The sequence below is a fragment of the Lutra lutra genome, chromosome 3, assembly GCF_902655055.1.
Source record: "Lutra lutra chromosome 3, mLutLut1.2, whole genome shotgun sequence".
Lineage (NCBI taxonomy): Eukaryota > Metazoa > Chordata > Mammalia > Carnivora > Mustelidae > Lutra > Lutra lutra.
Window position 1 is genome coordinate 56,383,917 of NC_062280.1, and position 27,005 is coordinate 56,410,921.

The following is a 27,005-nucleotide window of genomic DNA, read 5'->3' on the forward strand; positions in this document are numbered from 1 at the left end:
CTGTGGCTTGCATCGTACTTCTGTTCAAAAGCACTGCAATTTACCAACACAACTGATACATGTAAATGCTTGAATTGGAGTGGTGTGAGGGAAAGCTTTCAATTCAGAGGAGCAGAAGAAACTCATTCCTATTCAGCTATCTGGTAACTGAGAAACTTTGGAGAGATTGTTCACTTTCCACTTAGCTGCAGTTTCTTCATTTGTAAAGTCGTTTTATAAATGGGCTGTATTGACAGTTAAAATGGCATGTACCTGTCATGTCATTTAACAGGTACTCATTAAATATCAATAGTATCCCCTACACTCTTTCACTTAGATTTTTAAAAGTCTGTGTTTTGCTTTACAAATAGAAAAAAGCAGGTAGGCCAAACTTATTTATAATTTTACTTCCTGGGAATAACTATTGTTATTGCTGGTTTGGATAAACTTCCAGTTTTTTCTGTAGCTTTGTAGATGTAGATGTAACACTTTCAGAGGGAAAAGGGGAAAAAAAGAGAGAGAGAGACTCCACTATTTTGTGGCCTAATTTCTAATTGCACAGCAACTTATTGAAACTATTTGTATCATTAAAAATTATTTAATATAATTATTAATGACAGTGTGGTATTCCATTACATAGGTACATTGTAATTGATGAAGGTAATCCTCTAATTGTTGGCTATTTTGTCATTTTAAAGATTTTGCCATCACTAAAGAAAGGGAAAAAAATGTTGACTATCCTTGAAGGCAACTACTTATTTCACTTCCATGATTATTTCCTTTAAGATTATTTCTAAACAATGATCGCTCACATTTATAAAGATTCTTGACAACACAGTTTCCTTTAAAAGGAAAGGGTCAAAATTACCTTCTTCATAGCCACAAGCAGCCTGATTATAATGCATCCCCCAGAAAAACAAAAGAGCAAAAACAAAAAACTCTCTCCTTCTTACTTGATGAACTCTAAAATCTCCTTAACAAGGTTGGGATGGGGAAGGAAGGGAGGATGTTTATTTTACAATTAGAGACTTCAACTAAGTACATGGCTGAGTTAACATTTCATTGTGACTGAGTTTCAATAAAGTGTAATTAATTAATCAATCAGCACAAATGAAAGATATATTATTAATTTTCCACCAGCTTTAATGCAAGGTGGGATGGAATAAAGGAAGGCAGAGAGGCGGGGAAAGAAGGGACTCTTAGAAGACCAAAAAGTGTCTGCCTACAAGGAACACCTGACCATCCCCATAGAGATGTAAGAAAAACATGGGTCAGGAAAGAGTCAGACATCACCAAGGACTGCCTCTCCAAGTAAGACACGTAGAAGCTGGGTTTGTAGACTCCAAACGGGGCCATGTGCCAGAGGTAGAAATGCTCCATCACAGGCTGGGTGAGCTCGGAGTGCAGCCCAAGACCAGGGAACAGGAGTGATTAATGGCTTTTCTCTGAGACCACACTGAGGAGTGGGGGCCCTGAGCTCTCAGCTCCTCTGGGCTGGAGACTGGGAGGCTGGTATTTTTATTCCTGGCCTCCAAACATATACAGAAAGTGTTCAGGGAACAAAAGCTCCCGAGAGCGAACTCAAGCAGATTACTCAGCCTGGTCCCTGGCAAGGTTGGTGCAATTCTGACTCAGGCAAAGACATATGAGAATCACAGCAAGTCCCTCCCCCAGAAGATCTCAAGAACACCCAGCCAAGACCAAGTTCACCAATCAATGAGAATTGTAGAACTCCAGAGCTAGGGGAATGCAACACACAGAATTCATGGCTCTTTTCCCATGATTCTTTAGTCTTTCAAGGTTAATTTTTTTAAAAGATTTTATTTAGTTATTTGACAGAGAGAGAGATCACAAGTAGGCAAAGAGGCAGGTGGGGGGTGGGAGCAGGTTCCCCACTGAGCGGAGAGCCCGATGAAGGGCTCGATCCCAGGACCCTGAGATCATGACCTGAGCTGAAGGCAGAGGCTTAACCCACTGAGCCACCCAGGCACCCCTCAAAGTTAATTTATTTTTTAATTTTATTTTTTTCTTATTCTATTTTTAAAATTTTTTCCTCTTTCCTATTTTAATGTCTTTTTAACTATTTTATCTTATCAATACCTTTTTAAAAAATTTTTTAAATTTTTATTGTTATAATCATATTTTATCCCTTCATTGTATTTAACCTTATTTCTTGTATACATATAGGTTTTTCCTTCCTTAAAATTTTGGGATACAATTTCTTCTAATAGATCAAAATATATCCTAAATTAACTGCTTAGCTTTGTTCTAGTCTCCAGCCTGATCTCATTCTTTTCTCTTTTTTTTTAAACCAACTTCTTATCTTATCAATTCCTTTTTTAGAATCTTTTTAAAATTTCATCTTTACAGTCATATTCCATCCCTTCATTGTGTTTATCTTTATTTTTGTATATGTATGTAAGTTTTTCTGTCTTTAAAATTTGGGGAGATTATTTCTTCTAAAAGAACAAAATACACCCCAAATCAAGTGTGTAGATCTGTTCTATTCACCGGTCTAATATCTATATGTATATATTTTTTTTCTTTTTTCCCCCCATCCTTCTCCCCCCAGTTTCAGGTCTCTTCTGATTTGGTTAGTATATATTTTTCCAGGATTGTTGCTACCCTTTTAGTACTTTGTTCTCTCATTCATCTATTCTTTTTTTTTTTTTTTTTTTTTTTTTTTTAAAGATTTTATTTATTTATTTGACAGACAGAGATCACAGGTAGACAGAGAGGCAGGCAGAGAGAGAGAGGGAAGCAGGCTCCCTGCTGAGCAGAGAGCCCGATGTGGGACTCGATCCCAGGACCCTGAGATCATGACCTGAGCCAAAGGCAGCGGCTTAACCCACTGAGCCACCCAGGCGCCCTCATTCATCTATTCTTACCTGGATAAAATGACAAGGTGGAAAAACTCACCGCAAAAAAAAAAAAAAAGAAGAAGAATAAGAGGCACTGCCGACGGCTAGGGACCTAATCAATACGAACAGTAGTAATATGTCAGAACTAGAGTTCAAAATGATGGTTCTCAAGGTGCTAGCCAGCCTCAAAAAAGCATGGAAGATGTTAGAGAATCCTTTTCTGGGGAAATAAAATCCCTTTCTGGAGAAATAAAAGAACTAAAATCTAACCAAGTTGAAATCAAAAAAGCTATTAATGAGGTGCAATAAAAAATGGAGGCTCTTACTGCTAGGATATATGAGGCAGAAGAGAGAATTAGTGATAAAGAAGACTAAATGATAGAGAATAAAGAAACTGAGCAAAAGAGTGACAAACAACTACTGGACTATGAGGGCAGAATTGGAGAGATAAGTGATACCAAAAGATGAAACAATATTAGAAAAACTGGGATTCCAGAAGAAGAAGAAAGAGAGAGGGGGACAGACGGTTTATTGGAGCAAATTATAGCAGAGAATTTCCCTAATCTGGCGAAGGGAACAAGCATCAAAATCCAGGAAGCACAGAGAATGCCCCTCAAAATCAATAAAAATAGGTCCATAATAAAATAGGTCCATCATCTAATAGTAAAGTCTCAGAGACAAAGAGAAAATCCTGAAAGCAGCTCAGGACAAGAGGTCTGTAACATACAATGGTAGACATATTAGATGGACAAAAGACCTATAAACAGAGACCTGGCAGGCCAGAAAGGACTGGCATAATATATTTAGAGCATTAAATGAGAGAAATATGTAGCCAAGAATGCTATATCCAGCTAGGCTATCATTGAAAATAGAAGGAGAGATAAAAAGCTTGCAGGACAAATAAAAATTAAAAGAATTTGCAAACAACAAACCTCCCTACAGGAAATATTAAAAGGGTCCTCTAAGCAAAGACAGAGGCTAAAAGCAACAGACCAGAAAGGAACAAAGACAATATACAGTAACAGTCACCTTACAGGCAATACAATGGCACTAAATTCATATCTTTCAATAGTTACCCTGAATGTAAATGGGCTAAATGTCCCAATCAAAAGACACAGGATATTAAAATGGATTAAAAAAAAAAAAGACCTATTGATACGCTGTCTGCAAGAGACTCATTTTATACCCAAATACACCTCCAGATTTATAGTGAGGGGGTGGAAAACAATTTACCATACTAACGGATATCAAAAGAAACCTGGGGTGGCAATCCTTATTTCAGATAAATTAGATTTTAAGCTAAAGACTATAATAAGAGATGAGAAAAGACACTATATCACACTTAAAGGGTCTGTCCAACAAGAACATCTAACAATTTTAAATATCTATGTCCCTAACATGGGAGCAGCCAATTATATAAACCAATTAATAACAAAATCAAAGAAACACATCAACAATAAGACAATAATAGTAGTAGGGATCTTTAACAACTCCCTTACTGAAATGGATAGATCATCTAAGCAAAAAATCAACAAGGAAATAAAGGCTTTAAATGACAAACTGGACCAGATGGACATCACAGATATATTCAGAACATTCTATCCCAAACAACAGAATACACATTCCTCTCTAGTGCACATGGAACATTCTCCAGAATAGATCACATCCTGGGTCACAAATCAAGTCTCAACCAGTACCAAAAGACTGGGATCATTCCCTGCATATTTTCAGACCACAATGCTCTGAAACTGGAACTCAATCACGAGAGGAAAGTTGGAAAGAACTCAAGTACATGGAGGCTAAAGAGCATCCTACTAAAGAATGATCCACCAAGAAATTAGAGTGGATTGGTTGATCCACCAAGAAATTAGAGAAGAATTTAAAAAATTCATGGAAACTAATGAAAATGAAAACACAACTATTCAAAATCATTGGGACACAAAAAAGTGGTCCTGAGAGGAAAGTATAGAGCAATATAAGCCTTTCTCAAGAAACAAGAAAGGTCTCAAATACACAACCTAACCCTACACCTAAAGGAGCTGGAGAAGGAACAGCAAGGAAAGCCTAAATCCAGGAGGAGAAGAGAAATAATAAAGATCAGAGCAGAAATCAATGAAACAAACCAAAAGAACAGTAGAACAGATCAGTGAAACTAGGAGCTGGTTCTTTGAAAGAATTAAGATTGATAAACCTCTGGCCAGGCTTATCAAAAAGAAGAGAGAAAGGACCCAAATAAATAAAATCATGAATGAAAAAGGAGAGATCACAACCAACACCAAAAAAATACAAACAATTACAAGAGCATGTTATGAGCAACTATACGCCAGCAAATATGACAACCTGGAAGAAATGGATGCATTCCTAGAGATGTATAAACTACCAAAATTGAACCAGGAAGAAATAGGAAACTGGAACAGACCCATAACCGGAAAGGATATTGAAGCAGTCATCAAAAATCTTCCAACAAACAAGAGCCCAGGGCCAGATGGCTTCCCAGGGGAATTCGACCAAACATTTAAAGAAGAATAAATACCTATTCTCCTAAAACTGTTCCAAAAAATAGAAATGGAAGGAAAACTTCCAAACTCATTTTATGAGACCAGCATTTCCTTGATCCCAAAACCAGGCAAAGACCCCACCAAAAAGGAGAATTACAGACCAATATCCTTGATGAACATGGATGCGAAAATTCTCACCAAAATACTAGCCAATAGGATCCAGCAGTACATTAAAAGGATTATTCACCATGACCAAGTGGGATTTATTCCTGGGCTGCGAGGTTGGTTCAATATCTGCAAATCAATCAATGTTATACAATACATTAATAAAAGAAAGAACACGAACCATATGATACTCTCAATAGATGCTGAAAAAGCATTTGACAAAGTACAGCATCCTTTTTTGATGAAAGTTCTTCAGTGTAGGCATAGAGAGTACATACCTCAGTATCATCAAAGCCATCTATGAAAAACCCACAGTGAATATTATTCTCAATGGGGGAAAAACTGAGAGCTTTTCCCCTAAGGTCAGGAACATGGCAGTGCTGTCCATAATCACCACTGCTATTCAACATAGTACTAGACGTCCTAGCCTCAGCAATCAGACAACAAAAAGAAATTAAAGGCATCCGAATCGGCAAAGAAGAAGTCAAACTATCACTCTTCTCAGATGATATGATACTCTATATGGAAAACCCAAAAGACTCCACTCCAAAACTGCTAGAAATCATACAGGAATTCGGTAAAGTGTCAAGATATAAAATCAATGCACAGAAATCAGTTGCATTTCTAGACACCAACAGCAAGACAGAAGAAAGAGAAATTAAGGAGTCGATCCCATTTACACCCAAAACCAGAAGATACCTAGGAATAAACCTAACCAAAGAGGCAAAGAATCTGTACTGAGAAAACTATAAAGTACTCATGAAAGAAATTGAGGAAAACCCAAAGAAAAGGGAAAACCTTCCATGCTTATGGATTGGAAGAACAAATATTGTGAAAATGTCTGTGCTACCTAAAGCAATCTACACATGTAACACAATCCCTATCAAAGCACCATCAATTTTTTTTAAGGAAATGTAACAAATAATCCTAAAACTTATATGGACTGGATAAGACCCCAAATAGCCAGAGAAATGTTGAAAAAGAAAACCAAAGTGGCACCATCACAATTCCAGACTTCAAGCTCTATTATGAAGCTGTAATCATCAAGAGAGTATGGTACTGACACAAAACCAAACACATAGATCAATGGAACAGAACAGAGACCCCAGAAATAGACCCTCAACTCTATGGTCAACTAATCTTTGACAAAGCAGGAAGGAATATCCAATGGAAAAAAGACAATCTCTTCAACAAATGGTGTTGGGAAAATTGGACAGCCACATGCAGAAGAATGAAACTGGACCATTTCCTTATACCACACACAAAAATAGACTCAAAATGGATGAAAGACCTCAATGTGAGACAGGAATCCATCAAAATCCTTGAGGAGAATATAGGCAACAACCTCTTCGACCTCAGTCACAGTAACTTCTTCCTAGAAACATCACCAAAGGCAAGGGAAGCAAGGGTAAAAATGAACTATTGGAACTTCATCAAGATCAAACGCTTTTGCACAGCAAAGGAAACAGTCAACAAAATCAAAAGACAACTGACAGAATGGGAGAAGATATTCACAAATGACATATCAAGATAAAGGGCTAGTATCCAAAATCTATAAAGAACTTATCAAACTCAACACCCAAAAAACAAATAATCTAATCAAGAAGTGGGCAGAAGACATGAACAGACATTTCTGCCAAGAAGACATCCACATGGCCAACAGACACATGAAAAAGTGCTCCATATCACTCAGCATCAGGGAAATACAAATCAAAACTACAATGAGATACCACCTCACACCAGTCAGAATGGCTAAAATTAACAAGTCAGGAAACAACAGATGCTGGTGAGGATGTGGAGAAAGGGGAACCCTCCTACACCGTTGGTAGGAATGCAAGCTGGTGCAGCTACCCTGGAAAACGGTATGGAGTTTCCTCAAAAAGTTTAAAATAAAGCTACCCTACGACCTAGCAATCACACTACTGGGTATTTACTCTAAAGATACAAATGTAGTGATCCGAAGGGGCACGTGCACTTGAATGCTTACAGTAGAAATGTCCACAATAGAACCTAGATGTCCATCAACAGATGAATGGATAAAGATGTGACATATATCTACAATGGAATACTAAGCAGCCATCAAAAGAAACGAAAACTTGACATTTGCAACAATGTGGATGGAACTAGAGGGTATTATGCTAAGCAAAATAAGTCAATCAGAGAAAGACAATTATCATATGATCTCCCTCATATGAGGAATTTAAAAGGCAGGGCAGGGGGTCGTGGGGGTAGGGAGGGAAAAAATGAAACAAGATGGGATCAGGAGGGAGACAAAACTCTTAATCTCATGAAACAAACTGAGGGTTGCTATGGGGTAGGAGGTAGGGATAGAGTGGCTGGGTTATGGACCTTGGGGAGGGCACGTGCTATGGTGAGTGCTGTGAAATGTATAAGCCTAGTGATTCACAGACCTTTACTTCTGGAGCAAATAATACATTATATGTTAATAAAAAAAATAAAATAAATCCCCTAATGTTGTATTTTGTCGTTCAGAAGAGGATTTGTCATTCTCCGGATACATCCAGAAGTCCCATTTTCTAAAAAAAATTAACATGTTTTTAAAAATTTATAAAACATACTTTGTGTTTACTGTAGAACAAAATCACAGCAGATTACAAGTAACATAATTCCATGGATACATTTTGTACTGCAATCAATTATTATTAGTATTGATTCATAAATTTCCACTGAAGAGGAGCTTCACACATTAAAGTGAAAATTCATGGTTACTGAAAACTGTTTCTTAATTATTCAGTAAAGAGCTCAGTGAGGTGGTATTTTCATCATGTTTCAACCTTATAAAAATTTAAAGTCATTGTTCAGGAAAATTATCTTGGAGGAAAGAGAACCCTTATTCAACAAATGGTCAATCTAAACATTTGCTGATTGACTATGTTCCAACCACATAATAACTATGAAAACAATAAATCAGAAGTATAATAACCCCTAATAAAAATAAAAATGTAGTGGCAGAAATCTACATAATTCAAGTAGTGTTATCACCTGGATATGTCTTCTAACTGCAGATCAACGTCTTGAAGTTTCTTTTGATAATTCTCTGTAAAGTTACAGAACTCATGAAGAATTGAAGATTTCAAATCAGGGTACGGGCATTCCAAAGTTTCTAATTCCATAGGCAGTTCACTAGGCAGGTTACTTCTTTCTTCTGAAGAATAATCTAGTATCTGAAAAAAAAATTATATGATTGTTGTACTTAACATAAATGACAAATTGATAAACAAATTACTATACACATCACACTTACCTTCATACTCCAGTCTGAAAGATAATTTTCTATTTTCTGTTGCTCCAGACTAAGACTTTCGAAGACAGCTTTCAATTGTTTCTTCACGAAGTCAATCTAGAGGATATAGATAAGAGAAGTTCTCTTTGAGGACCTGTGGAAAAGGGTTCAAGAAATGCCACAGCCAGATAGTGCTTATCAGAGTGGACCTCTAGACACATATCCTAAAAATGGGCCTAGGAAGTACAGTGGGGTCATAGCCACTCTGCATTCTCATTTGGATTTTGTTTGTGTTAAGACAGAGAGCTTACCAGATTGTCTCTGGTTTAATCACCCTCTTCCTCCCTTTGCATCCTTGCCTCCAATCCCCAGCTGGACATGCATTTTTGTTTTAAGATTTTTTTATTTATTTATTTGTTTGTTTGTTTGTTTGTTTGTTTATCAGAGAGAGAGAGAGAGAGAGAAAGCATAAACATAACCTGAGCCAAAGGCAGACGCTTAATCGATTGAGCCACCCAGGGTCCCCTTATCTATTTTTTTATTAGTCTATTGACTACATCCCCTGACTAGAGCATAACCTTCACAGTCATAATGGCACTAGATGTATGCTTTTAGATGATTTTTCTTACCATTTTTCAGTTATTCTGTAGTGTTGTTATTTTGCTTTCATAAATAATATATATATTTAAAGGCATTGAAAATCCCTTGCCTAGGCACACCCGGATGGCTCAGTGGGTTAAGCATCTGCCTTCAGCTCAGTTCACGGGATCGAGTCCTGTATCAGGCTCCTTGCTCAGCGGGAAGTCTGCTTCTCCCTCTCCCTGTGCTCCTCCCTGCCCCGCTCATGCGCACTCACTCTTTCTCTCTTTCTCTCTCACTTTCAAATAACTAAGTAAAATCTTTTTTTAAAAAATAGATGATTATCAAGAGGAGGTAAGTGACATAAAAACAGGGTAATATAATAGAGAATGACTGTAGCTTCTCTCATGTGGATGATTGGGACAGGCCTCTCAGGGGAAAAGACACTTAAGCTAAGACCTAAGTGACAAAAAGTGGCATCAGTGGGACAGAGAAAACAGGTGATGCAAAGGCTTTGAGATGAGGAGTCTGGCACCTCTGAGGAATAGATGGGAGGTCAGCCTCAGTGTGACAAGGTCTAGGAAAAAGGGGAGTGTCAGGCAAGAGATGAGGTTTAAGAGGAGAGAAGCCAGGATGTATCAGGAGGAATTACGGGCCTTGAGGGGATCTATCAGGGGGATGACTTGATCTCCCTCCACTTAAGGTAGAATACCAAAACGTACTGTGAAGAGTGGCAAGAATGAGTGCAGTGAGACTTGTCATGAGGTCATTGTAACTTTTCAGGACAGAAATAAGCATGCTTGGACAGATTCAGGGATATGTTTAAGATACTGAAGAGACACAATTTGCTATACCTTGTATTTTTTTTTTTATTTTTTAAAAGATTTTATTTATTTATTTGACAGAGAGAGAGAGAGACAGCAAGAGAGGGGATATAAGCAAAGGGAGTGGGAGAGGGAGAAGCAGGCTTCCCGCAGAGCAGGGAGGCTGATGCGGGACTTGATCCCAGGACCCTGGGATCATGCCCTGAGCTGAAGGTAGAGGCTTAAGGACTGAGCCACCCAGGTGCCCCTACCTTCTATTTAAATACAAGGCACACATTTATTTCCTATGTCAAACTGTTCTAGTTGGAACAAAAATGAAATATTATATTAGAGGTAATGGTAATATACTGACCTCTTCCAGTACTTTCACCGAGTTAAGCTCAATATGTGAGCATGAATGCTGTGAAATGTGATGCTGTCTGTATTTTAGATCTGCTCTCAGTTGCTGAATAGGACTTATCACATACTTAAGAAATGTGCACCATTGTTCTGATAACTCTTGTTCTATGAAGAAACAAAATTACATCCAGGTAACCCCTTATTATTTTAAGTTCCTTCAAGAACCGGTCATTACAATGCAGATTTAGCTTTGGATTCCTTCAGAAAAAAACAAGCAGTTAATAGGAAGAGAACCTATGGTGAGTGGCCCACTTTCATCTTCAAAATGAATCTCCCCTTTAAACATAGGATCAAAAAGGAAAACAACTCACCAAAATTTAGAAGGTCAGAAAGACATTCATTTCCAATGTTTTCCTCACTGAGAAAGGATTTTATTTCAGATTCCACTTTACATCTGAAATAGACATTATCTCCATCAGTTTTTTTTAAATAATCATAAACATACATAGATTTTAAAATTCACCTGTTCATTTATTCAGACCATACACTAAATTCCTAGCATGGGTTGGACACTTGCTAGACATGGAGATAGAAGTGTAAGTGAACACCCCCAAGTAGAAGTAACAGCATGAGCATAAAGGCAAGCGCATGGCACATCCTAGTATTGCTTTGTGTGGAAAGCGCTTAGGGCAGTAGGAAGCCACTGAGGGATATTCAGCTGACCTCACCTGCCAAGCAGATCTGTGTTTTGGAAAGATTCCCAAGGCAGCAAAATGGGGTGTGGGCTGGGAGGAGGGATGGTCAATAAAAACAGAAAATGAAGAGGGAGGGGGATCAGGTAAACCTGGACCAACATGGAAGTTATTTCAAAAGTTAAGAGATTATGAGGTCCTGAAATAGGGAAATAGGAATACAAGTAGGATTTAATTACTAATAAAAGTAATACATCTTAATGACTTTTTATCATATTACTTAAATATAGTCATTTTTAGAATAAAACCATAACCAGCTCTAAATGGACATCCAAAAACATTGTAGTCTATCCCATGCTTATGGCAGATTTAATGAAATCATAGAAAAGAGTTTTGATTATCATTTATCAACATCAAAAATGATATCAAATAAGAAAATAGTATCAATTACTTTAATACAATGATTATTTTTATTTTTGCATATAAGTTTCCAGTCCCTGTCTACATGCATATATATTTTAAATAACTATACTTATGACATATTTACCATTTTATATTGGGATTTTTCAATAACATTTTAAGATATTTCTAGGGGCACCTAGGTGGCTCAGTCATTAAGCATCTGGCTTCCGCTCAGTCATGATCTCAGTGTCCTAGGATTGAGCCCCACATCAGGCTCCCTGCTCAGCCAGAGGCCTGCTTCTCCTTCTCCCACCCCCACCCCACTTGTGTTCCCTCTCTTGCTATCTCTCTCTCTCTGTGTCAAATAAATACATAAAATCTTTCTAAAAAGATACTTCTAAGTAATTCTCACAATTGCCATTTATTTTAATGGCCTCATAGTATTCTATTTTATATATGTGCCACCATCTTCTAAGCCAACTTACTTACATGGACAGAGGTTTTATTTGTATCTATAATGGAGGGATTTGGGGTACCTGGGTGGCTCAGTGGGTTAAGCCTCTGCCTTCAGCCCAGGTCATGATCTCAGGGTCCTGGGATAAAGCCCCACATCGGGCTCCCTGCTCAGCAGGGGGCCTGCTTCCCCCTCCCCCTCTGCCTGCCTCTCTGCCTACTTGTGATCTCTCTCTCTCTGTGTCAAATAAATAAATAAATAAATAAAATCTAAAAAAATTAGTGATTTAAAATATATATATATATATATATATATATATATATAATGGAGGGATACTATTGTAGATGATACTTCATTGTCTACTTTTTTAACATGTAGTTTTTGCCAGAAATATATTTGAAACTGTTACATGAAGGATGGTTGCATAATTGTGGAATAAAAACAGAAATTATTTCATGGTGGATTTGTTTAAACAAAAACATAGCACTTATCAACCATCTGGCTCAACTCCCTTAAGTTTTCAGCACCCAGAAAATCATAGTAAAACATACAAGCCAATAGGAGAATTGACTTTGTTCATCCAGGAGACCAACCTGCTACTTACATGTAATAATTCTAGTAAGTTCCATCTTGGTTTCCTAGGTTAACAACCTAACTCATCTGCCAAGATCAGGCTTTTTCTCTGATAGTCCTTATTGCCCAACAAAATTCAAAAGCATTTTTTTAAGTCCTCAAGAACTATGAGACTCTGAAACTAGCTTGTGAATATAAGCTAACATTTCCCGAATTGTGTTCTATAAAACAATACTGTCAATGAGATGCTGGGATTGGGGGGAATGGGAAATAGTAAACTAAACAAAATTTAATATGTTTCAGCTTATCATATGTTTCAGCACAGGATTTCTCAAAAACTTGATTATGCTAAAGTGCATTGAGGTGATTTTCTTGAGGTGATTGAGAAATAGATTTTCTAATTTATAGGAACATGAAATTCATTATTCTCAATGGAGTATCTCAAAGAATATTTCTGTTTTGTAGAATTTGATTTAGCAAATATAAAAATTGTGGTTGGGGGCTGCTAGGTGGTTCAGCCAATAAAGCATCTGACTCTTTAGCCTTAGGTCATAATCTCAGGGTTGTGGGAATGAGACCTGCATAGGGCTCCATGCTCAGTGTAGAGTCTGCTTAAGACTCTCCCTCTCTACTTCTGGCCCTCCCCACCCCCAACTAAAATCAATCAATCAATCTATCTATCTATCTATCTATCTATCTATCTATCTTTTAAAAAAAATTCTGGTGGATTCAAAAGCATTAAAAATTGTAACTCTGGAGAAGAGAACCCTGCCCTATTCATCACTGACTTGCTAGACCAGGTCTCGGGTGTTTTCCAAGGTGGAACTCTGCAGCACATACAATGTCTACCCCTCTGAAGAGTGAGCAAATGTAAGGCAGCTTTCTGTGCCCAAATCTGGCAATTTAAGTACCTCCTAATGCTATTTGGCCTATCCTCTGTTACCAGTGAATCTGACAGCACTACAAAAAAGTCTCCTGAGTTTTTGCCTAGATGATATGTTCATCTACTTCCTAGATCTGCCTAGTTGCAATGCAACCACCTCCAAGGTAAACCAGCCTGGTGATGGGTGTTATTGAACTCCTGGGAGTCTACTGCAATACAGGTCCTCATCCTTCCAGGATGGTGCCAAAGTTCTAGGTATAAAATCAGTCTCCTCAGAACATCAAACATCGCCAGAGCTTCCTGAGATTTCTAGGATAATCACTTGGTTACCAATTTGGGTAGAACAAACAAAACATGGGGTACAAGAATGGTAGAGACAGAAGCCATAAGCAAACAATAAGCAAAGGGACACGGATCATGAAAGGCAGAGCAAGAGAATATGATAAAGTTTCATTAATGAAACTAACAGACAGGAGACCTGCAGAAAATTAGGGTACCAGAGCAGGCTGAAGGTCAAAGCTCTGTCCCTCCCTCAGGGAAGGAACTTAGCAGGTCAGGCAGCTTGGTTCCTTACACTCAGCTATTTGATCCACTTCTCACCTGAGTTTGTCCCAAGTGAGCATACCACAGAGGCAGAGAAGGGAGTCTCACAACCAATGGCTGGGGAAGGCACTGAGGAGCCCCTGGGCTTAGAGAGTTCTTTGAGGCTCTGAGTTGCACAGTATGAATACCGGTGTCAATTTTCTCTTTAAAGATATATTTATAGACATTTAATTGTTGTTGGTAAAACCCCATTATATCATCCGAAAAAGGAGACATTTTAAAAATAATATTTTAAGATTAAAACTGTAAAAAAAGAAGAAAGAAAACAAAACTAAAACTGTGAGCAAGAGACTACATGTATTTCTAAGGGATTTGGTTATAAAACATCTCTTGTAGGAATTATCATACAAGTAGTAAAGTATACGAATGAACCCTCCAAATTTTATGATTCAACAATTCTGACTAAAACAAAAATTGTAATTCTTTACCACATGGTCAATATAAATAACTCCCTCCTTAACTCTAAACCAGTCATTCTGAAACAAGGAAGCAAGTGCCTCTGAGAAAGTATATCAAGGTCTTTAAGAGGTATAGTTTGGGAAAGCACATTAAATACTAAATGTAATTTTATAAGTTTAAGTGTGAAATACTATAAATTTAAATTTTATATATTTTAAATATTATATTTAAAAACTATATATTTAGAAATTTTGTATGTCTAGTTTCCTTAGGACAGATTTCAAAGAATTAAAATTTGGCCAAAAAAAATTTTTTTTTGCTAGCAAGATTAGACCAATTCAATCATCAGGTGATATGAATGGAACCCTGTGGGGGAGATAAGCTTCTGAACTCCAACTTCCTGGAGCGCAGGAGTTAAAGGCAAGTGCTCCAATGCCATCTTCACATAAACAAGCTGATTTGCCTTCTGTGAAAAACTTTGATCCTCTGAAACTCAAGATTGTCACCTGTAGAGTGGGGATGCAAAGATACCTACTCTGTAGGGTGGTCATAAGGACTTAACGAAATAAAGCATATAAATTATTTACCATATTACCTGGCACATACTAAATAACCCAACAAAAGTTCAATGTCATTGTAGTCACCCACCTTCTGTGGGCATGAGAGTCTCAAACGGACTCTCCTATGGTGAGGCATAAAAATATTTTATTTTTAATCTTTTATTAAAAAGGAGTATAGGTTTTTAAAGGTTGGAGCTCACACTCCTGACTTTCTGGTGGTCCCTAAATTCTCCACAAATCAAACCACTTCTCTAACTTTCCTCCTTTCACTCTTAGTTTTTATTTCACTGAAAACATATTGAAATGAGTCTGCTTTCTAGAATAACACAGAAAATTATCTTAGAATTCTTTTTGTTCTGTTTTTAGCACTTACAAGTTTCAACACATTAAGGCTATTCCTTGAATGCTCCTCCCTTCCATTGCCTTTGTGTCATTCCAGGTCAACCAAAAGAACCATTTTCCATAATGATATGTATATGCCTCTTCTATCTAGCTCTAGAACAGCTAATGCACACATTTAGAAGCATGTGGAACAGCCAAGATAAAAACTTTCACCAGAGTCTTCCTTTACCTTTGAGCTTGCATCAGTGAGCGCTGTAATAAAAATTTTCTAACGGCTTTTCTTTCTACCAAGTTATGCAAATTTAAAAAAAAATTTCTAATGGGCTCAAACATCCTCTCCATAAAAGGTGACTTTTTGAGACATATAATGGGACTGATTTGTTTTTATGTCAGCAGCATGGTGATGGAGTCTAATAATTTTGTTTTTATATGTTTTAAGTTATACAATGTTGTAAAACCATTTCCAATCATGAGCCTTTTAGTTCAGTTCAGAATCTCTTGCCAGAATAAGAAACTCCTGCTAATTTGAAAAGTACCTACAAAAGTACCTATCAAAAGTAAAGTTAATGACCTTTGGGTTTGACTTAGAATAAGACCATAAAACAACCTATTTTAATATAAAATATATGATTAAAAATATACATTTTAAAAAGCATACTTTATAAATATCACCATCATTAAAACTAGTATACATGTTTCATACGGAGGGGAAACATATCTGCCTTCTCCTTCTGCCCTGACCTTTGAAAGAAATGTATTTTTCAAGGATTACAATTAAGAACAAGGATAGAATCATTATTTTGTTGCTTCATCTTGAAACAAGTGCTAGAAATACTAACAAAAGTAAAAAATGCAAATTGACTAAGTTAGTCATGATGCAGCTACATCTAGAAATCAGTGAACAACTTGAACCCCTTAGTTCATTTTTTATTCATTTATTGAAATCTTTTCTGTCTCCTCCTATGAATCCTACAACGAAAAGATAAAACTGATGGTATGTTTGCCCTTGTTTGGCACTTCATAGGGAAGACAAACATGTAAACAAGATATTATAATTCAATGTGCTAAGGGCAATATGAATAATTACGAGTATGAGAGGGAATGTAAAAGAATAAATGATCAGCAGATATAGAAGATGATCTTTTTTTCCCGAAGGAAAGCAAAAACCATATTAATGTATTCACTGGATTTCAAATTAAATTGAGGAAATGAAGGAATTTTAATTTAACTCACAATCAAACTGTAACTTTAACTCTTTTTAATGGTTCAATTAACATGGAAAGTTATGGAACTTCTAACTAAGTGCAACTCTTAGCAAGTCTCACATGTTCTTGTAGAGATTTCCCTCAGTTCTTACCTGATATCAGTTAGCCGTTGGTGTTCCTGCCACCACACTTGCTTGTGTTGTTTTAGTAGTGTTTGTTCCTTAGATATCTTTGAAGTCTCCACTGCTTTCCTGATCTAGATTTAGAAGAACAAAAAAGGAGTAATTCCAATGTTTTCTAAGTGTGTTTTCCACAAGGAAATTGTTTAATTTGTCATTTCTAAGTTAAATATTTATTCTTTTTCAATCCTATTAGTGCATTCTCTAACACAAAATCCACCTTAAAATAAGTAATTCATTAAACAAAATGCAGGATGGTGAAAGAGAAAATGGTTTGGAATACTGTCCAAGTCAAGAATTGGATTTAAAGTAGTTATGAAAAGAAAGATGATGTAATTCTATTTTCCTTACATACAGTGAAAAACACCTTAATTCACACAGTCTCAGGAAAATTTTTCAAGAGCTTTCCATATATTTCTTCTCTTTTTGATACCTCTTCCCTACCAGGCATTATGGCCATCATTATCCCCATTTGACTTATGAGGACACTGAAGTTCAGAGAGGTTAAAAAAACTTGTCAAGATCATAAAGCTCATAAACTTCAGAAACACATAGAACCTTGGTGTTCAGATTGGCTTTTACATGCTCCTTCAGCAGAGGATTGGGAAAAGTCAATTGGATAAGTTGTTAGAAAGTCTGGCTTTAGTTTCAGCTTCAGCACCTACTAGAAATATGACTTTGAAATCCAGTTTTCATCTTTCAACTCCATGACTTCATAAGTAAAGTTTTAAAAAATTTAGGCAAATATTTATTTGAAGGAACTTAAAGAAATTGTGAAAAATCATGTAACACTAAAGCCCACATTTGTAATTAAATTTTAAATTTCCCCAAATTTTATGGCTTTTTGAAAATGTCGTTCATAATTAGTGCTTTGGAGTTTGTTGACAAGTTATATCAGGCCTGGATCTGTTTGCCTTAACATCCATTCTTGGCCATCTCCCCGATCTGCTCCATATCACAGAGCAGCCCGTTTCCCAGACAACCCTATTAACAGGCTTCCAGCTGGTTTCAGCCAAAGGGAGAAACTGGTTTCAGAGACTGAACAGAGGGAGGAAAGCAGAAGCCAAAGGATTACTCTGCCTGCCTTTTCTACTCTCAGAGTGGTCTCCAGAAGCATCTGCACCTTCTCCATTGCTCTAACTTTTCTTGACAGTTCTACTATGGTTCCAACAATTTCTGGGTAAACTCAGCCCACACAATGTGGTACAAACTTGCTTTTTTCTAATGTCCCTCTGACCCAAGCATGGCAGTGACTTTTGCTGTTGTTAACCCCTATATTCCTTCATGGCCCCATTTGGCTTCTCAGCCTGTATAACCATTTCCTGCATTAATGACACCTAAAATCCTCAATGTCTGGATGCCTGGGTGGCTGAGGGTCATGATCCTGGAGTAACAGGATCCAGTCCTGCATCGGGCTCCCAGCTCCACAAGGAGTCTGCTTCTCCCTCTGACCTTCTCCTCTCTCTTGCTCTCTCTCTCTCACAAATAAATGAATAAAATATTTAAATCCTCAATGTCTGTTTCCTTGTTAGACTGATATTCATGTGTTCACTGAATTCACATATCCAATATTAGTACTTCTAAACATCTACAAAAGTGCTACTCTCAAATCAGAAATTTGATGAAATATGCATATTTTATGTTTTCTGTGCTACTAGAATACTTAGTAGGCTGAAAGCTTTAACAGATCAATGCTGAAGATAAAAAAATTTCAGAAGACAAGTCTTAAAAAGAGACTCTTTATAATGCATGCTATTTGTAGCTGTCATTCACTGATTGCTTTAACCTTGAGTTTATCTTTCCACTGTTCCAGTTACTGATTCAAAATTAGGGGTATAGGAAAACAAAAACATGAAGTCAAAGTCAAATCTTTTTCTCAGGAGGTCTTAGGAGTGTTACAATTAGGAAAAGTACATTTAAATAAGAACAGGAGGGGCACCTGAATGACTCAGTGGGGAAAGCTTCTGCCTTCTGCTCAGGTTGTGATCCCAGAGTTCCGGATTAGCCAGAATCAGACTCCCTGCTTAGCGGGGAGTCCGCTTCTCCCTCAGCCTCTCCCTCTGGCAGCTGCACCCTCTCTCTCTCTCTCATTCACTCTATCTCTTTCTCTCAAATAAATAAATAAAATCTTAAAAAAAAAAGGACACTGCAGAGAAACACTCAGCAATCCTTATTTCACCTACTAAAAACATAAAAGTACATAGTGTTTCTAAAATCTGACACTCTTGCATTTGCTTTAAGAATGCCTAAAACCCCTTCCAATTATTTGCCACCTATAGCCTCTAAAGTTTGTTGCAGCAGACACAACTTTTAAAATTAGATTTCTTTGACATATTTGGTCCATGTTGTACAAAAAAATTAAAACACATTGGTGAGAGATGTAGACACATTTTTATAGCTTAAAAAAATCAATGTTGTAGCCTTTGAGCCCAGGGTAAGACCAATTAAGTAGACTATAAAAGTGGAAAATAAAGCTACTATTTTTCACTAGACACTTCCAATATTTAAAGAACATCCTGATTTTTTGTAAGTTCACTCATTGACTCCACTTCTATCCTCAGGCCAAAAATGAAGGAAAAATAAAGTCTTAAAAGAACAAAAAGATTTAAAGTTGTATCTTTTTCAATAGAGAGATTTCTAGGTGATTCTAATGTATTTTGCTGGGCAATAAGCCATACGAAATCAATATTTAAGGTGTATGATGATTTATGCAGAATGCTAATGAATTAAAAATAGCAAAAATAATAAATTCATTAACGAATAAGAAACTGGAGGTTTCCTATATGGTCTATTGTGATGATCCAAAATAATAAGGCTCTAAATCGGCACCTTGAAATGCATGAAAACCCTTTGGGCAGATGGTCCATTTTTAAATATAAGCAACAATAAGTAGTGGACAACTTAAATGTTGGTTACATATGTATATACATTTGTCAAAATTCACTGAGATGTACATAAGATCTGTGTACTTATTATACCTCATCAAAGGTAAAAGAACAATTAAGTGTATAAGGAACTGTTAACATAAATAAAAAGAAAAAACCCATCTACCTAAGATGTAATTCCTCATCTATCAAGTTAGAAAACTTCAGATGTGTCACAAAACACCCTGTGAGGCTATAGGGAAACATATTCTTTCCTGTTGCTGGTGGGAATGCAAAATGGTGCAGCCTCCCACAGAAAGGAATCTGGAGGTGTATAGTGAAATTTCTAATGGATTTACCCCCTGACCTAGTAAATTTGCTTACAGAAATGTATCGGAAGACTATACTGACAAAAGTATAAAAAGACAAATAAACAACAAACTATTCACTGCAGCACTATTTGTGATGGAAAAAGACTGCAGTACAAAAATTCTATCAATAAGTGATCCTGCCAAAATAATTGAACCGGAATCTCATCAAATCTGCAGATATAACTACCAATTTACTGGAAATACAAGAGACAGAAAAACATGTTAAGTGACACCACCAGGATGTAATCAGCAAAATCCAGACTATAAGAAAATATAAAAGACAAACAATATAATTTCTTCAAAAAATAAATTACAAAAATACAAGAGGATAGAGGAGGAGACCTAAAAAATAAAAATCAACTGTAATATACAGATCCTACCTAGATACTGATTTGAACAAACTCTAAGTAAAAAGAATTGAAGACAATCATGGAAATTTAACACTGGATATTTGAAATTAAGAAATTATTAATATCCTAATGGTAATGGTATTATAAGGTTTGGGGTGGGGCTGTTTAGCCCTCATCTTTTAGAGATACATGCTGAAATATTTATGGTTAAATATTATGATGCCTGAGATTTACTTCAAAACAACCCGGCAGAGGGGAAAGTTGTAGTAAGGACTACAGAGAAAACAATAGCCAAGAGTTGATCATAGTTGAAGCTGTATAAATTACAAAAAGATTATTAATCATTCACTCTCATTTTGCATGTGCTTACAATTTCTGATAATGTTTTTTAAAAAAGAATTAGTAGACAAATAGTTAGATAAGAAATATTTATTCTTGCTAAGCAAAACTATTCAAGTAAAAATAATTATAAAGATCTCTTTTATACTTAACCTAAATTATATGTGAACAGTTAACATATAATATACCAAAAATTGGTCTCTGTTTCCAGCCCAAATCTACTTTTTGACTTCAGGTTCAATCTCAGCCTGTGAAAGACTAGATCACTCTATGTTCACATCAGTGTCTTATCTGGCAGTCCACAACTTGTGCATGATCAATGACATAGACACATCTGATCAATATACCAATACGAGTAACAGAAACAAAGCAAGTCTTCTGAATTTACTGCTAATTAACAATAATTATCAAATATAACTAAGTACTCTAGATCCAACTTAATGCAAATACATCCTTAGTGTTAACATTCTATCCTTCAGTTTAAGTATATTTACATTTAATATTGCCAGAGTATACTGCTATAGTAATTAACAATGATTGTTAAAGCTGTTAATTCACGAGCAAGAAAAGAACATATTTAGTTAGGTAAAAAGTAGGAAATGAACTGATATTTAACAAAAATATTGAAAGAATGTGGTAACTATGTAATTTGAGGAAGAAAAATATTCTTCTTGAGCCAAGGCATATTTTATATAAATGTAAATAACAATATAAGAAAGAGTAACAGAGATAACATTATAATAATAATCCCAGTTGGTATAGACTGGTTCGTATATATATTAGCATTCATAACATTAAACAAAATAAACTTTAAGAATTATACTTAATTTCTAGTTATCTAATTCCATTTAAGCCATGAATCTTTCAAGGAAAAGTCTTATTTAGGAATTGTTCACATTTTGTAAGAGTCAATTAAAAGCGTCAATTAAAAGAGTCAACTTGTTATCTCTAAATTAAAAGAGAAGGAAAGACCAAAAATCACATGAAACAACATTCTCAGTACATCTTTCTTAATCCAGCTGTACTAAAAAATGAAAACTATAAAAGGAAAGAAGAAAGTATTAGAAAATGATGAGGTATCCAGGATACGCTTTGTTCTCACTAACTGAAATTCAAAACAACAGATACTATAAAAATGCTCTAACAGGACAATTCCTTATCATTATGAATCTATGGAGACTAAAAATGGAAGCAAGAAGCTTATCAAAATGATTGCTACAGACTGTGGACCATTTTCAGTAGCTGAAGACAAGGGATTTTTGAGATTTGCCAAGCTATAAATCCCAGGTACAGTTATTTCCAGAAAATATGTAACTAAAAATCTTCTTCCTGAATTATATTCTATGAACAAAAAGATTATTGATGTTATTTAAAATAACATCTGTTGAAAGTGATCATCTGTTTAATCTCACAAATGTGTAATACAGTGACCAGAGAAGCAATCTAACAGCTGACAGGGCTGAGAAATTACTGCCCTTGCACTTAATATAAAAAACTGAAAGCCACATCAATGATTAAAATTTTCAAACATGTTTATTCTTTAATAGTGATTCTATTATGAAAGAGAAATTCCCCGTGGCCAACAATGAGTTCTGACACTCAACCATTCTACATTCAGCAAAAAAAATTGTTTTGGAACATGATGGATGGACAAACAGAGACAAACAGATATATAGATAATATTTAAGATGTATGTGTGTATATATATGAATATATATGTACATATTCCAATACTGAAAGGGTGTAGAGGAAGTACCTGTGGTGATCTTTATTAGAACAACACTTTGGAAAAGAACTTTTTAAAAAACATCCAAATTTTTTTTCCTTGAACACTCCAATCATGGGAATTTATCCTATGAGGGTAAAAGATTCTAAAACATGAAAATTGTCTCTGTATGAAGATATTTACCAAAGTACGATTTCTAATATTGTAAAATTGGATACAATCCAAATAACCAAAAATCGAGATGTGATAAGGCATATTATCTTTTTCTATTTGAAGTACTCATCACTCCTGTTTTGGCTTAATTTTTATTGGCCTTGACATCCCAATTCCAATGTCATTGCCTCAAAAAGGGCTTTCCACTGAACTACGATCAAGTCCTGTTAGTATACACCAGACAGCATGTTTTTATTATTTGAAAACACTCACTTTCCTCCTTCTCTCCTATAAACAGCGCATGCCATGAGGGTAAGGGATGTATTTTGCTCATTATTGTATTATTGAGCCACATAATAAATATTTATTTATGAGAGCAATTAAATATTCTATAATAAATATTAAAAAGATTATGTGGCAAAGTGTTGGGGGAAAGTATACAGGATTTCATGTCTACGTTTATCATGGGAGAAAATAAAATATATATGTATATATTTATGTCTATATATGTATGAATATATGTGATGTATATACAATGGGTCAGAATAGAAGTCAGAAATATGAAAATAGTTTTATTAGGATGATGGTTACATAATGGTTATAATGGTTTATATGGTTATATAAGTGATTTTCCCATAACATTTCTTTCAATGTCCTGAGAACATCAAATTTAAAGTTACATCTGAACTGAAAAAATAAGGCCCTTTCTAAGAAGTCTGCTTAGTTTGAGGGGATATATCTCATGGGTAGATAGTCATTTCTTTAAAATAGGTACAAAATGTGCTTTGGAATCATAATGTTTGCCATTTAAATAAGACATTAACCATAAAAAGCCATGTAAAACTCTCTCCCTCTGTCAAATAAATAAATAAATAAAATTAAAAAAAAAAAAAGCCATGTAAAACTAATGTAACACAAAAAATATTAAATGCAAATGAAAACTTTTAATTGCTTAATATGTCACTTTGCCAAATCAAATTTTTAATGTAACAAAGCAATGAACATGTTGCTTGTAATGTACTTTATTATTTGCACAAGAGAGAAACATACTGTAAGAGTAATCCTAAACCACACTTGGTCCTAAAATACTGTACAATCATTTGTACAAAAAGCTTTTGAAAAATCTAGTCCAGGTTCACCTTTTCTGAGATGAGGGCAAAAAAGGGAATTGTAGAAAAGAGAGGCACTTGAGGGCATATTTGCATCATGCTGCAAAAGGAGCCTTAAATCAGATGGTAATCCATGGCTGACACTTATTTGCAGTTCTTATTTTTCAGAGTAAGTTAGAAATTGTCAAAAGCTAATAAAATAGCTAGCTTTCTAAAAGTAAAGACCTCAGGGATGTTATGAACATTAACTGAGGAATGCATGTAAACTATATAGCAAAGAGTCTGAGAGCATTCAATAAACGTCAGCTGCTCTTCACTATTATTAATAGTTGGAAGATTCTAAAAACTATTTAGAATGTCATTAATATTCACATTTACATTATAAATATCATTTTACTTCCAGGAAACTCAATTTTCCAAAACTAGAAAACACACATACACACATACACACTTCTAACCTTTAGCTCTGTAGAGGCAGAAGCTAATTTTTTTGCTTCCGTTAATGCATGCAACTGTTGATAGTCTACTGGTTTATACTTGATGTTTCTCATTCCATTTTTCATATGGAACACCAGATTATCTGTTTTTCATTAAAACAGAAGATGACAAAAAAATAATATCACATTATTGGAAGTCTCAAAATAGCTACAGCAACATGTCAACTGTTGTCTTATTTTTAAATATTTTTAAGCAAAAACAAGAAATGATATTATAACATTCATAGTATAGTTGAACCTCTATCTTTAGAAACTTTAAAAATGATTACCACTATATACTTTGCGTAAAATTACTTCTAAAAGAACATAAAGAGAATACTTCCATTTAAGTAAGTTTATTGAGAATTTTAGAAAATTGTCAAAATTGTCAAAGTGTAACATCTTTTTATTTTAAAAAGTTTTAGGCATCAATTGTGAATATTTAAGTATCATTATAAATAAAATTAAGTAGATTTTTAAAGTCATAGCTGCATTTCTAATAGAAAAAAATTGAAATAATTTCAAGTAAATTTGAAAAAAGGTTGAAACTTAAAGCCAAAAAATTTAATGGGTCAAATAAGAATAAAATGATGTAAAATGGTCAGGTAGGCATTCTCCATCCAAATACATAAAATATCCTCGTTTAGTATGATGTTCGCTTTTCTGATAAAGTAAAACTTAAGTAGAAGGTACTCAAAGGCCACGTAGCATAAAGTATAATAATCTGAGTAATTCAAGGGCAAAAAATGCATTTTTGCCCCAATTATATAAATAATTAATCTGTACCATACAAAGTAATTGAGATTAAGTATATCATGAATCACATGACTTTTAAGTAGACTCCAAATGATTTAAGGACAAACACAATAAAGGAGATTATTGTTATCTTGACCACTGTTGAAGATTAAAGTATACATTGTAGAGTATGCATTGTAAGAGAACTGGAGAAACCTTCAGTATGACCAAACAATGAGCTTTCAAAAATTTTGAAAATCAACATTCCAACTTCACAGCATCCATAATCCACTATAAATCATAGGACAGATCTGGAAGTAGAAAAAATACCTGAGCTATCGTTTTTCTGAATTGTCATGAATGATTGATCTCTTTTATTCAAGTCCTCCATATCTGTGGAAGAAACAAGAGACAGCTAAGATTTCACAATGTTACTTCCCAAGTGTTTTTAAAGATGCGTTAATCGTAGTTTTTCTTTCTTTCTTTCTTTCTTTCTTTCTTTCTTTCTTTCTTTCTTTCTTTCTTTCTTTTCTTTTCTTTTCTTTTCTTTTCTTTTCTTTCTTTTAAAAACAAGGCCCATGGCTGGATGCCATAACTCTTTGTATTTACTAAAATTTTCTTCTCCAAGTTCTAGAGTTTTCTTCCTTCCATTAGTTTTTTCCCCTCCATGCCTTTCCTGTTCTTGGTGTCTCCTTCCAACCTCTGATGTTTTAATCCCCCTCTCTTGGATTGTCTTAGTGACTGATAAATATTTTGTGATAAAAATTGTGTAAACTTGGGGCACCTGGGTGGCTCAGTAGGTTAAGCCTCTGCCTTCGGCCAGGGTTATGATCTCAGGGTCCTGGGATCGAGCCCCACATCGGGCTCTCTGCTCAGCAAGAAGCCTGCTTCCCCCTCTCTCTCTGCCTGCCTCTCTGCCTACTTGTGATCTCTCTCTCTCTGTCAAATAAATATTTAAAAAAAAATTGTGTAAACTTTATCCTGAGTCCCTAGGAGGAAAAAACTACATAAATTAAAAAATAAAGCAGCAAGGGGGCACCTGGGTGGCTCAGTTGGTTAAGTGACTGCCTTCAGCTTGGGTCACGATCCCAGGGTCCTGGGATCAATCCCCACATCGGGCTCCCTACTCAGTGGGGAGCCTGTGTCTCCCTCTCCCTCTGCTGCTCTGCCTGCTTATGGTCTCTCACTCTTTCTGTCAAATAAATAAATAAAATCTTTAAATATTTATTTATATATATATTTATATATATATAAATTTTAAAAAAAGCAGCAGGCCAAGTGACTCACTGCTCGGATGTGCCATCCACTTCTAGAAAGCATTCGATGCCCAGCTGTCCCTTCTTTCTGAGAGTTGGACTCAGTTTCAGAGAGTAACCTCGTCCAGAGATATACAAATACTGGGGCATCCTACACCCAAAGACTGAGCAAGGCAGGATTATAAAGTCTGACCAGTTTGGATCCAATGTGAGTCATCCTGATGAGCAATATTTCATCCAGAGTTCCCTGCAGGGTTGACCCACACTTTGCTGGACCTGCAGTGAAACTGACTTTTTCATCTGCCCAATCCTGCTTCCTCCTTCTTCCTTTCACAGATATGGATCCCTAATGAATATCTAGCACCCAACCTCTGCCTCAGCATCTCCTTCCTGAGAACTCAACCTGCAGTAGCACCAAACTAAACTGGCATCGTTTTAGGGCACCTCCAGGGCAACAGACTAGTCAAATGGTGTAACAGTACCATTTTTCATAAATTTTTATTCCATATCCACTAGGTTCAACTACTCATGTCTGGTGGCTTTTGAGGTAATCTAAGTCTTCTTAAATGAAAGAGAAAGTAGCACAAGTACATGATTTTTGGAAACTCTTCCAAGTTACTAAGAATCATGGTGATTGCCCACCAGCTTTCAGAATACAGTGATAAACTCCAGTGCGTAGATCAGGGAACTCTTGTTTTAAGCCTTCGGTAACACTGACATTCCTCCCTATAGTCTGGTTTCTACTCACATCTACATCCTATCCATTAGGATTCTTCTTTTGGGGGGAAGATTTTCACCTGTCAGTCTGCACTGCCTTAAGCCACCATCACCTCCTGCCTGATGAC

At 35.8% G+C, this 27,005-nt stretch overlaps 1 protein-coding gene across 1 annotated transcript in view; it reads right to left on the minus strand.

The window, feature by feature from the left end:
• CCDC148 (coiled-coil domain containing 148) overlaps window positions 1-27,005 on the minus strand; it is a 273,305-nt gene that overhangs the window by 180,009 nt on the left and 66,291 nt on the right. Inside the window, exons 2-8 of the mRNA XM_047721825.1 lie at window positions 25,235-25,297; window positions 24,152-24,273; window positions 16,755-16,858; window positions 10,861-10,943; window positions 10,503-10,654; window positions 8,769-8,864; window positions 8,507-8,688 (exon numbers count right to left, since the gene is read on the minus strand). Coding sequence (XP_047577781.1) covers window positions 8,507-8,688; window positions 8,769-8,864; window positions 10,503-10,654; window positions 10,861-10,943; window positions 16,755-16,858; window positions 24,152-24,273; window positions 25,235-25,297 — 802 coding nt within the window. The remainder of the gene's footprint in view (window positions 1-8,506; window positions 8,689-8,768; window positions 8,865-10,502; window positions 10,655-10,860; window positions 10,944-16,754; window positions 16,859-24,151; window positions 24,274-25,234; window positions 25,298-27,005) is intronic.